Source organism: Aquarana catesbeiana, linkage group LG09, assembly GCF_042186555.1.
Source record: "Aquarana catesbeiana isolate 2022-GZ linkage group LG09, ASM4218655v1, whole genome shotgun sequence".
NCBI classification, from domain to species: Eukaryota; Metazoa; Chordata; class Amphibia; order Anura; family Ranidae; genus Aquarana; species Aquarana catesbeiana.
Window position 1 is genome coordinate 66,352,698 of NC_133332.1, and position 14,421 is coordinate 66,367,118.

The 14,421-nt window shown below is 41.5% G+C and overlaps 1 protein-coding gene across 1 annotated transcript in view; it reads right to left on the reverse strand.

Annotated features, from left to right (window-relative positions):
• Positions 1 to 1,608: 1,608 nt before the first annotated feature.
• The window catches only part of NOP53 (NOP53 ribosome biogenesis factor), a 32,268-nt gene continuing 19,455 nt past the window's right edge, over positions 1,609 to 14,421 (reverse strand). Inside the window, exons 9-13 of the mRNA XM_073598688.1 lie at positions 10,567 to 10,742; positions 9,824 to 9,890; positions 7,112 to 7,188; positions 5,954 to 6,010; positions 1,609 to 2,366 (exon numbers count right to left, since the gene is read on the reverse strand). Of these exons, the coding sequence (XP_073454789.1) occupies positions 2,360 to 2,366; positions 5,954 to 6,010; positions 7,112 to 7,188; positions 9,824 to 9,890; positions 10,567 to 10,742 (384 nt within the window). The 3' untranslated portion in view covers positions 1,609 to 2,359. The remainder of the gene's footprint in view (positions 2,367 to 5,953; positions 6,011 to 7,111; positions 7,189 to 9,823; positions 9,891 to 10,566; positions 10,743 to 14,421) is intronic.

Genomic DNA, 14,421 nt, shown 5'->3' on the forward strand with positions numbered 1-14,421 from the left:
AGATTTGGGTGGGAGAAGTCCCTACCCGTCCCCATTCTGTCTTGACCAAGGCCCTACACATCTGCCTGCAGGACTTGCTGTCATCATGCCTCTGCCTGCCGCATGAACTGACCACTCCTCTGCCAGCTACCTGTACTATGGACCATGTTCCTGCCTACTACCAGGGCCAACATTTTGGCACTGCTGACAATATCTCTGCCTGAACTGTATATGGACAGTATCCCTGCCTGTTGCCTGGCCAATATCATTCGCTGACCAAGTCCCTGCCTGCTACCTGGACCAGTGCTCTCCTAAAACCACGGGTGATCTTTTGTTTATCCTTTGCTCAGCAGAATATATTTTGGGGTGTAATTCTTGGCATGTGCATGCTATGAGTCCCTAGAACACCTGATGGTGCTTCTTGCGTGTTTGGCCTCTGTATGTGGCCAGGCTGTGCAAGTCTCACACATGTGGTATTGCCATACTCAGGAGTAGCAGAATGTATTTTGGGGGTGTCATTTTTGCTATGTACATGCTATGTGTTGGAAAAAAAAAAAAAAAATATTCTTATAAAATGGACAACTTTGTGTAAAAAAAAAAATAAATAAAAAAATAAAATATTTTTTCACTTTTCCAAAAACTTGTGAAAAAAACCCAAAATGTTCAAAAGACTCATTATGCCTCAGATTATACATTGGGGGTGCTTTCCAAAATAGGGTCATTTTGAGGGAGTTTCCATCGTCCTGGTGCTCCAGGGCCTTCAAAAGTGTAATAGGTGGTTGAGAAATTAGGTGCTCCTAGAACGCCTGAAGGTACTACTTGAATGTTGGGCCTCTATAAGTGGCCAGGCTGTGTAAAAGTCTCACACGTCTTATTGCTATACTCAGGAGGAGGACTAGCAGAATGTATTTTGGGGTGCAATCATGGCTATAGATATCTTGGAGAAAAAAAAAAAAAAGGAAGAAGAAGTTTTAATTTCCCCCCCCCCCACATTTTCCAAAAACTTGTGGAAAAAAAAAAAATAATGGCTAATTATGCCTCATAGAACTGGGGCATTTGCTTTCCAAAATGGGGTAATTTTTTTTGGAAAACGTGGAAAGAGAACGCTTTATTTTAAAGCTGTAGCTTCTGCCTCCTCTCACATTGTAAACACACATCTAAACCAACATGACGCCGGTTTGTTAACAGAACAATCACGTTGTAAAGGGCCCGCCGTCATTGGCCCTTTACCCCAAGCGCATTCTTGGGAGGAAGTCAATAGACGCTCTTCCAGAACTAGCCGGCCGCGCTGTAGCCGCCATTTGGCTTTAAACGCAGTCAGCAAGTGGTTAAGCGATTGAACAAAGTTTTGCTTAGGCAAAAACTGCTAATCTAGGTCCTGAACATTAGCAGCTGCTACGCCAACCATCTTCACTGCCAAGGGTACAAAATCAAGTTATATTCACCACACCAGTAATAAATGTACATGGGGGGGTAGTCCTGTCAATCAGGAAGACCTTTAACAAACCAATGAGAGATCAACCTTTATTTTAATTCTATCCAGAACAATCTACTTTTGGTGGGGTTGTGCTTGCACACCAAACTAGATGTTTTGGGTTATCTACAAAAAGAACAGGAAACATGGCAAAATTATTTTATAAATTCCTTTATTCTGCACAGAAAAATACATTTTTGTTTTTGTGTACTGGAAACAGAAACCAGAACATTGTTCAAATACTCAAGTCTATGGGGAGGATTTCTATGCATAAATGAGATGAACTCAGGTTAGAGATCTCACACAGTCAGGCCCATACAACAGACATCCTCACTCAAGGTATCCTTAAACTTTGCCAGATCAGATAATTATCCTTATGTTTACAGGCGAAAGAAGACTACCAACCAATTTCAGGTAGCTGACCCTCCCCACCTGTCCACATTGCACTAAGAAAAAAATGTGTGCGAGATACCAGCAAGTGTGTTTATGGGAAGATCTTTGAAAAGTAAGCACTATTAGCAGTCAGATGGTGCCTGCACATCTGACTTTCCTCTTGGGTCTTTTGGCCAGCTGTAGTCACGAAAGTGGCTTTTTTCTCAATGAGGTATGAAGAGGAATTTGATTAGATTATGGTGACCTGTGGTGGAATGCCCTGCAGACAGAGTTAAGCGAACATCAGTCACAGAGTCTAATGTAAAATAATTCAGTCTGGATAAACCACGTAAACCAGAGGCCTGAGTCTAATGAATCTGGTTAATCCTTAGGACAGAATTATAAGGCAGGAAGAGAGGCATGTCTGGGCTCAGTCATAACTGTAGCAGCTTCCAAGCCAAGCTTTCACAACGTCCACAATAAATAGAAAGCCCCGTGCCAAGGCCAGGTGCTGATATGGGGCCACGGTGTTTACTATAACCTAAAAGAAAAAGGAAAAACGGAGATTAGGACATGGCTGTATTAGTTTAAACATGCTTTAAAACCAGCCCTCAGTATTATTATAAAAGGGACATACTGTTAACTTAGTGATACTAAACACACACACACACTGTTTAATTCACATAGTTACTTCTATTTCTGTATGCGGATGGCAATAATTTTAATAAAAAAAAAAAAAAAAAAAAAAAAAAAGAAATCCAATTAACCTTTTCCTATTCGATATACAACTGTCACATGACCCAGCTCTTTCCCAGCCTGTCTGCGGGGAACCTAAGCAGGAGGAGCTTCTAGTTCACTGCTGCTGGTCACATGTTCAAAAATAAACTGGTTTAAATTGTCATACAAATATATATTTGAAATCAAATCTTTATTATTTTGTGGAACTAACATAGTGTAGGCAGATTTCTGCCAGTCACAAGCCGCCACGACCCTCCAGCCTGTGTCAAGAGGGAGGCAAAGCCTCCATCAATTTACATGCAATATCCCGCCCCCATTGTGTTTAGCTGGTTAGTGGTCATGGGCTGCTCAGATGTGATGGGGAGGAAACGCTCAGCATAGAAACGCACAGCAAACTGAGCATGTGCAGAGTTACCACCACAGCTGAATTGGAGACATGAACAGAATGGGGAGATGGAGAAAAGCAAGATCAACCAGGCTTTGTGCAGAATACAGAAAGCGAACCCCATAGTGACAAAGTATGAACAGCATGTAATACATTTATAGGTTTTTTTATAATGTGGGTTTAGTGACTACCAGCACTAAACAGAAGGGAGAGAATATTCCAGGTTTAGGTTATGTAGTTCTCATTTATTATTATTAAATAAAAATATATATATTCTAGCCTGCTCAGATATTAAAACATTTTGACCACAATCTTTTCCCTATATTCCTATAATGCTTCTATCCTGCCTACCCATTTTATAATAAATTGAAAGAAAATGATCACACCTATATTGCCACATTCTATACTCTGCGCCCTCAGACCCCAGGGGCTGGGAAGCACACCAGACCCCGAGACAGCAAACGTTTGCCTCACATTCCCAGCACCCAATGCTGAAAATCCTCAGTGCAAGGATGGATATCGTCATAGGGCAAAGCAGATGTTCAGCAAGTAAATTTAAGTACCATAATTAAAACACGTGACTGTACATTAAAGTGTGGTTTTAAAGGCGAAGGTTTACTCAAGGGACCCCAGTAGATATTAAAAACTAACATGATTAAGGTTATTGGTATAACCTGTAGACCATTTGGGCCCTCCCAAAAGCCTGGCTGGAAAACTCAGCAACCTCCAAGTCCTGCCCTGTTGCTAGGATGTAAAAACATTGGCTATTCACTCCAAGCATTGCAGGAGCGAAAGCCAACTGTTTTCATGCCATAGCACACAAGGAACATTTTGAACATTTTTAAAAGTTGCAGTTTAATACTTACTGTGGTGTTTTCTGAAAAAGGTGATCTGACAAGTATTCTAGCAGACTTTTCAAAGCGGATGCAAACCCTCGACTTTCTGCTCAACTTACTTTGTAGTAAATGCGAATAAACTTTTGGCTGAACATCTTTATATAGTTAGGCTACTGTCAAGAAATCCTTGTTAGTTTTTACTAGCTACCCACTGACTTTGAAACAGTAACAGCATATACCATTGCCATCTTATAAAACAGCTTTAAGCCCCAAACTCAGAGCCTGTTACAAAGGAATCAGCCGTCTTAATGTTTGGGATGGACAAGTTTTCTCCAAACATGTTGGTTAGAGGCTATACCCGATACATATACCAGTGTCCACTGGAATTTCCTGCTACGGTCCACAGACAAATCATTAAGCAGAGCAGAAGAGAAGTACTGGCAGAGACGGCTGTATATACATCAAAAAACAGATGCTGCATGACATGCGATGTACTCCTTTAAAAAAGTATGGCAAGTGTGCAAAAATAAAAAAACACACACTTAGCTTGGTTATGCTGAAACTCCAGACTGCACATGCAGCCAAGCAATCTTCTGGCTCAAAAACTTGGGCAGGAGCCATTAAACAAACATCAACTATTAATAACGTTAAAAGAGAAAGCAGTGCAAGCAGAGTTGTGGATGGTCAACGTCATTGTTTATATGAATAAGGACCTTAAAGTCTGAAACATAATCTTACCCACTGATGGTCAGGTTCAGATATTAATTAAGAGATGTCCTTCACAGGGTAGGCGCAGTTTCGGAAAGCCTCAACCCCCTTTTTCATCCTTCTCAAAATATGAAATCGTTTTTACAGGACCCCAGCTGTAGAGGAACGGTGATGTGCGTGCTGCAGGGAGTAACTACATTGATGCTGCAGAGGGGTCACACCAGTGTCAGCCCAATCCGTAGGGTTAAAGCAGTCTCCAGAGACAGCAAATATTTGATATGGTTTTTACAGAAGGAATTTCAGAGATAGACTGCCCAGCCCACTGGCAGACATAATTTGAAATGGAAGGTAAATGGGATGTGGGCTTTTTATCAATTACTGCTTAAGTTAATTCTTAGGGCTTTGACTATGCAAATAACAGGAAAGTTGCAAGAGGGAATTTAAGATTTACATCTAAGTAGAAGGTAGAGATTTGCATATAACGCATGTTCCCAGATTCAAGGGTGTCAACGGCATGTGCAATGGGGATATTTGGACAAAATAAATAAATGTATGTAAAGAAGCCTTTATGTGCCTTTGCAGAATTAAGGTCTTCATGATGACAACAGGCACATTTTGACAACACTAGTGATGCGCAGTTACCTGTAAAAAGGTAACGCCTGTCTTCAGCTGCCAGCACTAAGGCAAGCACCAGCAGGAATGCAGAGGAAAGGCAAGGCATTCCATGGGGAATTTAATAAATACTGTAAAAGTGAAGAAAGCCCATTTCTCAGAAAGGGCTGCCTAATGCTACAATGGACCTAAAACCATACATGCAGCATTTTGTGTAATGCACGTTGTTAGCGGTTATCACAACACATTGCTGGAGACTGGCTCTAAGGGCTCCTTCACACTGCCCCTCACACTAAGCCACAGCAATTTAGTGTGCAGGCAGCTGTCCATTTTGGCTGCAGTGGGTGGTGTGACGCCCATTTTACAGCAACGCTCCCTTTGTCTGAAATTTGTGAAGTGCACAAAGTGATACTTCATTCATGTCACTGCACAGCAGTGCAATGACATGCAGGGTCATCCAGAGAGGTGCAATATTATGCAAACATTTTATAGAACATTGCACCTCTCTGGAACAGTGAAACACCGCATTCTGATGTAAACATGACATGCAGAAAACTTTTTTACATGTCATTGCAGTTACCAGCATTTATGCATGAGGGAAAAATTAAGGTAACTGCACAAAGTGTGACCAGATTCTAAACATGAATTCTTAAGCTCTCTCAAAAATGTGTCCTCCCACATTTCTTTATTCTCTTCACTACGTCATATTGTGTTTCCTGTGTGATGTGCATGCCTGTATAAAACACAGCTCCATGGATTACCATTTTCACAAGTGCCTAGCAGGAGAAGGAATAAGATAAACCTACAATACCACCATTCAGATTTCCCATTTTCTTTCCTACAACTTACGTGATCTCCCGGAATGCCCGCTTCTCCACATATTTTACCTTCAACTTTCGCTTGAACCTGTAGGAAGCAAGAACAGTAGTTAATTGCCTAAACACTTTTTAGTCCTGCAGCCATTACAAAATGTTAAACTTAAATCTACTGACTTTTTTTGGATCTATTTTCTATAAAAGGTTTTAAAGTGGTTGTAAACTTTTGCCTGAATTCGCAACTGAATCAGAACCAAAAAGGCACACAGAACCCTTTTTAAAATGCAGACCGTGGTCACCCCCAGAGCTGTGGCATTGAGAGCTGGTCACTCTCCTGTCATATGAATTGGATGCGGATAAACCCGCATCCAATTTGCATTTGTGAACCCAGCCATAGTAAGGCTATTTTTACATTTTGCCATTGTGAAAACCGGTATTTCTTTCACATGTTTAGATTTTAGATTGCACAATTACATAAGTTTAAGACTGAACAGTCAAATCTCTCTCAAGCCCAGTAATGTCTGGCTCTCCCAAAATGATTAGGGTTTGTAGTTAAAACTTTTAGGCAATTGGCAAAGACACCCTAGGTTTTTTGAAAACTATTGTGGACATCAATATCCAACAGATCCGATTTCCTTTTGCATATACCCCTGCAATATTATATAACTGTAAATGCTGGATGACGTTTTTCCAGTTGGCCTTTGTGTGGGATTTTAGGTTCAAAAGTTGGATACTACTATGGATAAGTCAACATTATCATTGGGTTGTTTGTCATATTTGAGATAGTAATGGTTAAAAAGATCACCTGAACACAGTTGTCCAGTCACAACAGATCTACTTGGCAGCACAAGTAATACGACTATATTGAAGGACATAGAAACAAAAACTACTGCGGTTTAGGGCTAGTGAGACTGAACAATGTGTTTATTTTGCCGATAGTACGACTTTATGTTCCACAAAATTTACAAAGCGAGGCGGACATTTATGCAGGACCCAGGAGGCTGGCAGAATTTAGGAGCCAACAAGAAGTTCAAGCCAAAGAACAAATGCTTCTGCTGACAATAGCAAAAGGCATATAAAACTGTAGGCGTCAGCTGTTAATAAGGCACCCTGGCCTTTAGGATTTATAGAACCTGCATCAAACTAGTTTACTGATTACAATAATTCAGCACCATACTCAGCCAGCACTCACTTGGCTCTCTCTCTTGGTTCAATGAGATTTCTCTTCTGGAAACTTTTGAATCGGTCCTTGGCCAAGCTTCCCTCCGGCTACATAAAATAAAAATTTCTATTAATGGTCACAAAATACCGGTAATAGAGATAGATATATAATATCCTATCTACACACACGAGGTTGATCTGCTGATACTAGGCGTTTAAGACACAGGGCCATTTATTTCAATCAGCACCTTCTAAATGTCAACTTCAACACTCCCATCCACAATAGGTGTTCAAATCCATCTACACAGTCCAAAACTATAATAAAAGGTTGCCTTTAGTTCTGCTTTAAGCCAGCCTTCTATTTTCCACACCACTTTCTTTGCAAAAGCTCTGAAACCAGCTTTTCCATTTCCCTATAGCGGTGGGGCCTCAACAAGCAGTCTGCTATGATCCAGAGCAGCAACAGTGCAGCTCTATACCAAGGAGCTCGCTCGATCAGCTCCCGGGCTTAAAGTGAACTTCTGCCAAACAGTTAAAACACAAAAGATGACATACATATGAGGATGTGTTTTATGTGCATTCCTGCCCATCCAGTCCTGTTATTTGCACAGTTTTGCATGGCAAGAAAGGAGACCCAATTTTTTTTTTTTTTTGCTGCTCTTAACATGTTCCTTTTTAGCACAACTGATTGGCTCCTTGTGATGCTTCTCTCTCAACCAGGCAGGGCTCTGCTGTACATGGACTACAGGAGGTCAATAGATCATGTTCAGGTGCGTACACATTTAAAAATAAAAATATACTGATTCGGCATTGTGTTAAAAGGGATGTGTTGCAACGTCATCAGCACGTCATGTCTGGCTGCGGACATGACAGAGCCGATTTAACTCTGCACAACAGATCACGGCAAAAGCACTTCACTGCTGTAAGATCCATTTGTATCATCTAGTGTGCGATAGCACCAGACAGTCAGTAGTGAAAATTGGTTCTGATGGATCAATCATACATTTTCCTGGCTGCCTTTAGTGCCAGACAAATTACGTAAGCCTTAATACAGGTCCCCTAGTGCATTCTGTTGTGTTTTTTTTTTTTTTTTTAACATGGACGGCTAGAGCCAAGGCTTTTTCCCTCGAAATACTTTGGATTTGAGGCTCTTAACTAATAAACTTCTGAACCAGGCACTCCTCAGTACACATCCAAGAAGTTGTATCCTCAGGTGTACGGCCGTACCGCCTTTTTACTACCAATTCACCATTATTTACATTGCCCCAAACTGATACTGTTCTCCATAACACAACCATTTTCACAAGAGCTAATATGCCAATAAAATCATTGAATTTATATAGTCGTAACAAACTAGTTCAGGATCAATCCGTGTGTTTAAATATATTGTCATTGTTAATCTTATCACTGTTACCGGACGCAGATAGCATCTCTTCTATTTATACGCAACTTAGGCTTAAACTTGGCGGGAAATGTGGCAGAGGAGGGAGGAGGGTGCGAACAAGTGGCTCTGCTTTAAAATGTTACTAAACCCACAAACGTAAAATCTGTCTGTATATGCAGTAAAGCACGCTTGTTATACTCACTGTGGAATCTAGACCCCATACACACTTAGATTTTCTGCAGATTTTTGTCTACAGATTTACCAAAAGCATGTAGTGCAAGGGCCTGCCTGATTGCATACAAATTGAATCTCCTAAGGTTTGACCTCATATTATATGGTTTTGGTAAATCTGAAGACAAAAATCTGCAGAAAATCTAATAGTGTATATGAGGACTAAGGGGTAAATACTCTGAATTGTGTAAAAAGGCTGTTTGATCCAGTCTTCTCTGATCCTCCCCTGCTTGCACTATCCCCAGTCCATCTGCTGATGGTACAGAGCCTAGGGGGCACACTGCACATGCTCAGTTTGGTGCATATTACTAGAGTTTTTTTTTCCCTTAGGAGAGTGCATGTGATCAGCACAGGGCCAATCAGCACTGTCCAGAGGGTCCTTATTGAACAGTCAGAGTACAAGAAACTCCTCCTACAACTTTAACCAGACACCGATAGAAAAGTTACATGACTGCTATGTACTGCTAATGCGAAAAAACGTATTTAGCCGTTTATATCTACTGAAATATTTGCATTTCCATGTACTGTGGGAGACCAGATATTGAGAATGCAGGGTCCTGGGTTTAGTAACACTTTAATCCTTCCTAATTATTTATTCAAGTTTTACCTTTGTCACATTTGTAGAATGCCTATATATTTCCATCTACAGGTGTACAGTTTCATTTATAAAGAAGCCTTTCAAAAAATGACTCGTGATTTTATGAACTAAGTTATAATGAGCTTGTATGTCAATTTGCATTTAGGAAACCAAGTTTGGCAATGTTCACTTTTTTGGTCTTTATTCGCTTATAACTACACAGTAAAAAAATACATTTGCATTTTTTTTAAAACCTTTAGTCCTGATGAAAGGGGATGATCTTTTGACCCCGACATAGGTTGACTGTGCCATTTGATTTTCAGTAACGCAGATGGTTTGAAAATCGTGCTTTGTCACAGCTACTTTGGCGCTTTCAACACCCATTTTCACATCACAACAGAAAGTTCTGGTTTGTACATTTTCAGATCAAGAGGCCATCGATATTCATGCCTTTTTAAAATTTCTTAAAGCAGCATGCCCTTCACTAGATCCAGCACTGTTACACCTACTTCCTAAGAAGTTACACAAGATTTTACATGCAGAGAGCTCACCTTTAACTTCCGCAGGGAGTCTGTAAGCTCTTCACTCAGAAGTACAGCAATATCAGGCTCCTGGTACCTTTAAGAGGAGATAAAGCAGGGGGATTATATCAGAAGACAAGCCTTTCTATGGTACAGAATACCACCATTACCTGGAATTCCTATAAAGATGTACAAGTAAAAGAAAAGTCTCCACTTAGACAACGGTTACTGAGACAATACCCACTAGAAGAATTCCCACTCCATTCTTGCTCTGATGACCAAGGAAAATTTTGAACTTTTCCCCATTTTCATTATTACCAGGATTGGTCACCAAGACAAATCACATTAGAACACCAAAAGATAGATAGATATCTATCCATCCATCTCTTTCCCGATCCTCTGCCCTCAGACCCCAGGGATGGTAAAACACACCACTACCCAAGGGCACCCAGTGTTGGCATCACATTTCCAGCATGTCATGCTGGAAATACTCGCAGCGCAAGGATGTTTCTCATCACAGGGCAGAGGCCTACAGAGATACCGAAGATTACAAATCTCTGTAGGTTCTCAAAAATGCATTTATGTATATAACCAGTTTGTGATTATACCAAAGATCCAGAGGCCGGGCGGAAAACCATCTTCAAAATGTAGCTTTCCCGGGAGAAAAGACTTGCATGTATAGCTGACATAGTCCTGACTTAGCTCCAAAAAGCATTGTATCAGATCCTCCGACTCTCAATACTGATGAAGCATAGCCTTTCAATTGTTCTTACTTGAGGCGACCCAGCCGCCGTGGCTGCAAGGACTGCAATTTGCGTTTCTCCTCCCGAAGCTTCTTGCGTCTTAAGAGCTCGGCTTGTCTGGACTTCAGTGATGCATAGATAGACTTCAGCTGGAAGAGGCTCTGACGTCGCAGTCTCTCCGTTTTCTCTTTTTCTTGTCGGGCTTTCTGAGGAAAAAGCAGGACAAGTGTTTTTACCTTTACATAACTATGGCAACACTTTCTGCTAAAGCAAGCTACTATAAATTCATAGTCTAAAGTAAAATAAACTTAGGGATTTTTTTGTACATGAAGATTTATCCAATGCAGTCTGAATTAATGGGAGGATATCATAGGGCTTTTATCGCTCCCGTATCAGGAGTGCAGCATGTTTTCCGGACATTCACATTTTCTGTACTAAAAGAAACCGGTTGTAAAATAAAACAGTCTGCAGTTAATAATCTCTCCTTCTTAAAGTGTTTGTTGACAGTCATTTCATCTATTAACTTCAGTACTGTATCTTCTTTCTGGTTCTATATAAAATGCTCAGACATTCCCCCGACTTTCTAAAGTTGTAACCTTGTTCAGGATCAGGGATTCAAAATACTCAGGTCATTAGCTAGTCACATTCAGCTGCACTTGATCTGCAAATAAGATGACGTTTCATAGCTTATTCAAGCCACTCCAGTCTAATGTGTAAGGAAGATACCCCAATATCTATTGGCACACTGGTAACTTAACCACCATGGAATGTGTCAAGACAGATGTTGATTGTCCAAAAACAGAATGGGAAATGTAACAGTTGTGCAACCACCCCAGTTTTACTACTGACAATCCCATCCCTTGATGTCAGGAAACCTGCATGTCAAAATGATACTTTAGATTGGTGATAACAGGATGTGATCAACTACTACTAGCTATGCCATGACCTGCAGACATACTGAAAGGGATTGTAAAGTCTCGTTTTTACTGCTATAAAAAGAACATACATGTTATACTTACCTGCCCCGTGTAGTGGATTTGCACAGAGCAGCCCGGATCCTCCTTTTCTTGGGTGCCTCTTCTGTACTCCTGGCCCCTCCCTTCTGTTGAGTGCCCCCACAGCAAGCAGCTTGCTATGGGGGTACCTGAGCCGAGCTGCAGCTCCGTTTGTCCATTCAGACAGAGCTGTGGTTCGGCCCGCCCCCCCTCCTGATTGGCTGACTTTGACAGCGTGAGCCAATAGCGCCACTGCTATGTCTCAGCCAATCAGGAGGGAGAGTCCTGGATGGTCGAGACACTTGTGGACATTGCTGAACAGAGATGGGGCTCAGGTAGTTTAGGGGGCTGTTGCACACAGAAGCTTAGAACGCATTAAGATAAACAAAAAAACAAAAAACAAAACAAAAAAAAAAAACCTGACTTAACCCCTTTAAGTCATTGATACATCATGACAGCCAGGCAACTAGGATCTTCTGAAGCAGTCAGCATATCGTGGTCCTTTAAAAACAAAGCAATCCACCAGTTTACCCTTCTTGGTTTGGGTTTATTGTGCCAAGCTAGATCAACATAGAGTGCCACCTCTTGGGGAATAAGTCAATCTCTTCACTAATGGTGGTTTTCACTTTAAAGTGGACATTAAAGTGGTTCTAAACCCTCATCTTTAGTGCCAGCGGTATAAACAACCTTTATCAGTATTTTTCTACAAAAACGCTTTTCGATGATTAACATATCGATATCGGGCCCTTCCTGGATTACTTTCCCACAGCTTCCTTTCCAAGTGCGCTTCAGGGTGCTAGCCCACATAGCTTTCAGGACTACATGTTCTAACATGCTTAGTGCCATCGCGCATGTGCCTTCCTTCAATTCCGGGGCCGCTCGCTCAGGGACAAGCAGAGTTCTCGTCAGCCGCTGAAGAGTACTCGGTGGATGCTCCTCCCAACGAGATCAAAGCACCTATGAGGCAGAGCTACAGCGTCCTCCGGGGCTGGGATCCACAGGCGTGCAGACACACCCAGCATTGCCACACAGGGCTGTAGTCCCATAGATGTGAGTGCGCACACACACACACACAGGCACCCCTATGAGATCAGCAATACAAAGGGGGCACTTAATAAAGAGGGCAAACGGAAATTGGAAAAACAGGTCCAGAGGAAAAAAAAAAAAAAAAAAAAAAAAAAATTCATTTTCACAGGAGCCCATAAAGCACTGCATACACAATAAGTGGACTGCGGGTGCAGTACCAAGTTCCTGTTGGAGAGCTGGAGGAAGTGTCAATGGACTTAAGCCTCGTACACAGGATCCGATTGTTGCCCAACCGAGCGTCTGCCTGGATCTTGTATTGCATACCAACGGTACACAATTGTCGGCCAACAAACACGGACATAGTGAAGTACTACGAGGAATTTCTGCTCTTGAGCACCACCCTTTGGACCCCTTCTGCTAATTTTGAGTTTGGTGAGCACGGATTCTATGCGTATGCGTGTTTGTACTTTCAACTTGCGTGACGGACTTGTGTACTGACAATATGAAAAACAGACAGACCGTTGTCCGCCGAAAATTTACTAGCCTGCCATCCAACATTTGTTGGCCGAAAGTTGGACAACAAATGTCAGATGGAGCGTACCAACGGTCAGATTTTAGGACAACAGTCTGTCAACAGACAATCTGATCATGCGTACAAGACTTAAGAGTGCAGTAATTACTGCACTTGTTTTCCATCTAGAACTACAAGTCTGCCACGGTGGCAGACAGGCCTTATATTTCATTAATTTAAAAAGCAGTTTACTGAGAAACAAGTTACATCCTAAATATAGCTGTAACATGCTGCAAATGGTGGAGTTAGCCTTTAAGATAATTTCACATTACACATCAGAGACCACAATCCATCCTGTGTTCAAATGGGTACATTTACACTGATCAGCCATATTATAATGACCCACCCAATACAGAGTAGGTCAACACCTCAAAATTGTGTTGCTCAAACCATTTTTGCAGTGTGGCAGGACGCAGTATCCTGCTGAAAGAGGCCAATGCCATCAAGGAATACCATTTTTATGAAATGGTGTTGCTGGCCAAGTACGTTTCAGTAGGTAGTACATGTCAGGTAACATCCATGTGCATGGCAGGACCCAAAGTTTCTCAGCAGAACATTGCCCAAAGCATCACATTGCCTTTGCTAGCTTGCTCTTTACTCATAATGCATCCTGGGGCCATCTCTACCCCAGATAAGGGATGCACATGCACCCGGCCTTCCACATGATTTAAAAGAAAAACATTCTGCCATTACTCTATGGTCCAATTCTGATGCCCATATGTCCAGTGTAGGCACTTTTAGCTGTGAACATAGGTCAGCATGGGCATCCTGACCGGTCTGCAGCTTCACAGCACCATATACAACAAACTGCAATGCCCAATTTTTCTGCTTTTAACACATCAACAGGTTTATTTGCAGTCACCAACTTTTAGATGCTATTGTAATAAGATAATCAATATTGTTCACTTTACCTGTTGGGGATCTTATGGTATGGCTGATCTGTGTATGTTGGTTAGAGAAAAGTTTGCCATACCCTATAGCATACATTCATGCTCAGTCACTCAGTGACACCCCCCCCCCCCCCCCCAATGTCCAAGAGAGCGGAATTCCTTCTCCATTTTAAGAAGAAATGTAAAATGTAGACCTCCTCACTGCTCATATTAATTCTCACACAGCAGCAATGAATCTAGCTTTTATATGTTTAGAAGGTCTCAAACTGTTGGTTGGAGATACACTGCTTCAAGGCTGCATTTAATAACAAATAGGCCCCTGGTGAGAGATCCAGCTTATACCTCATTACACATTCATGTATTGTAAAAAATGAAAATAAATGTCCACTAAAGTATTTGTATC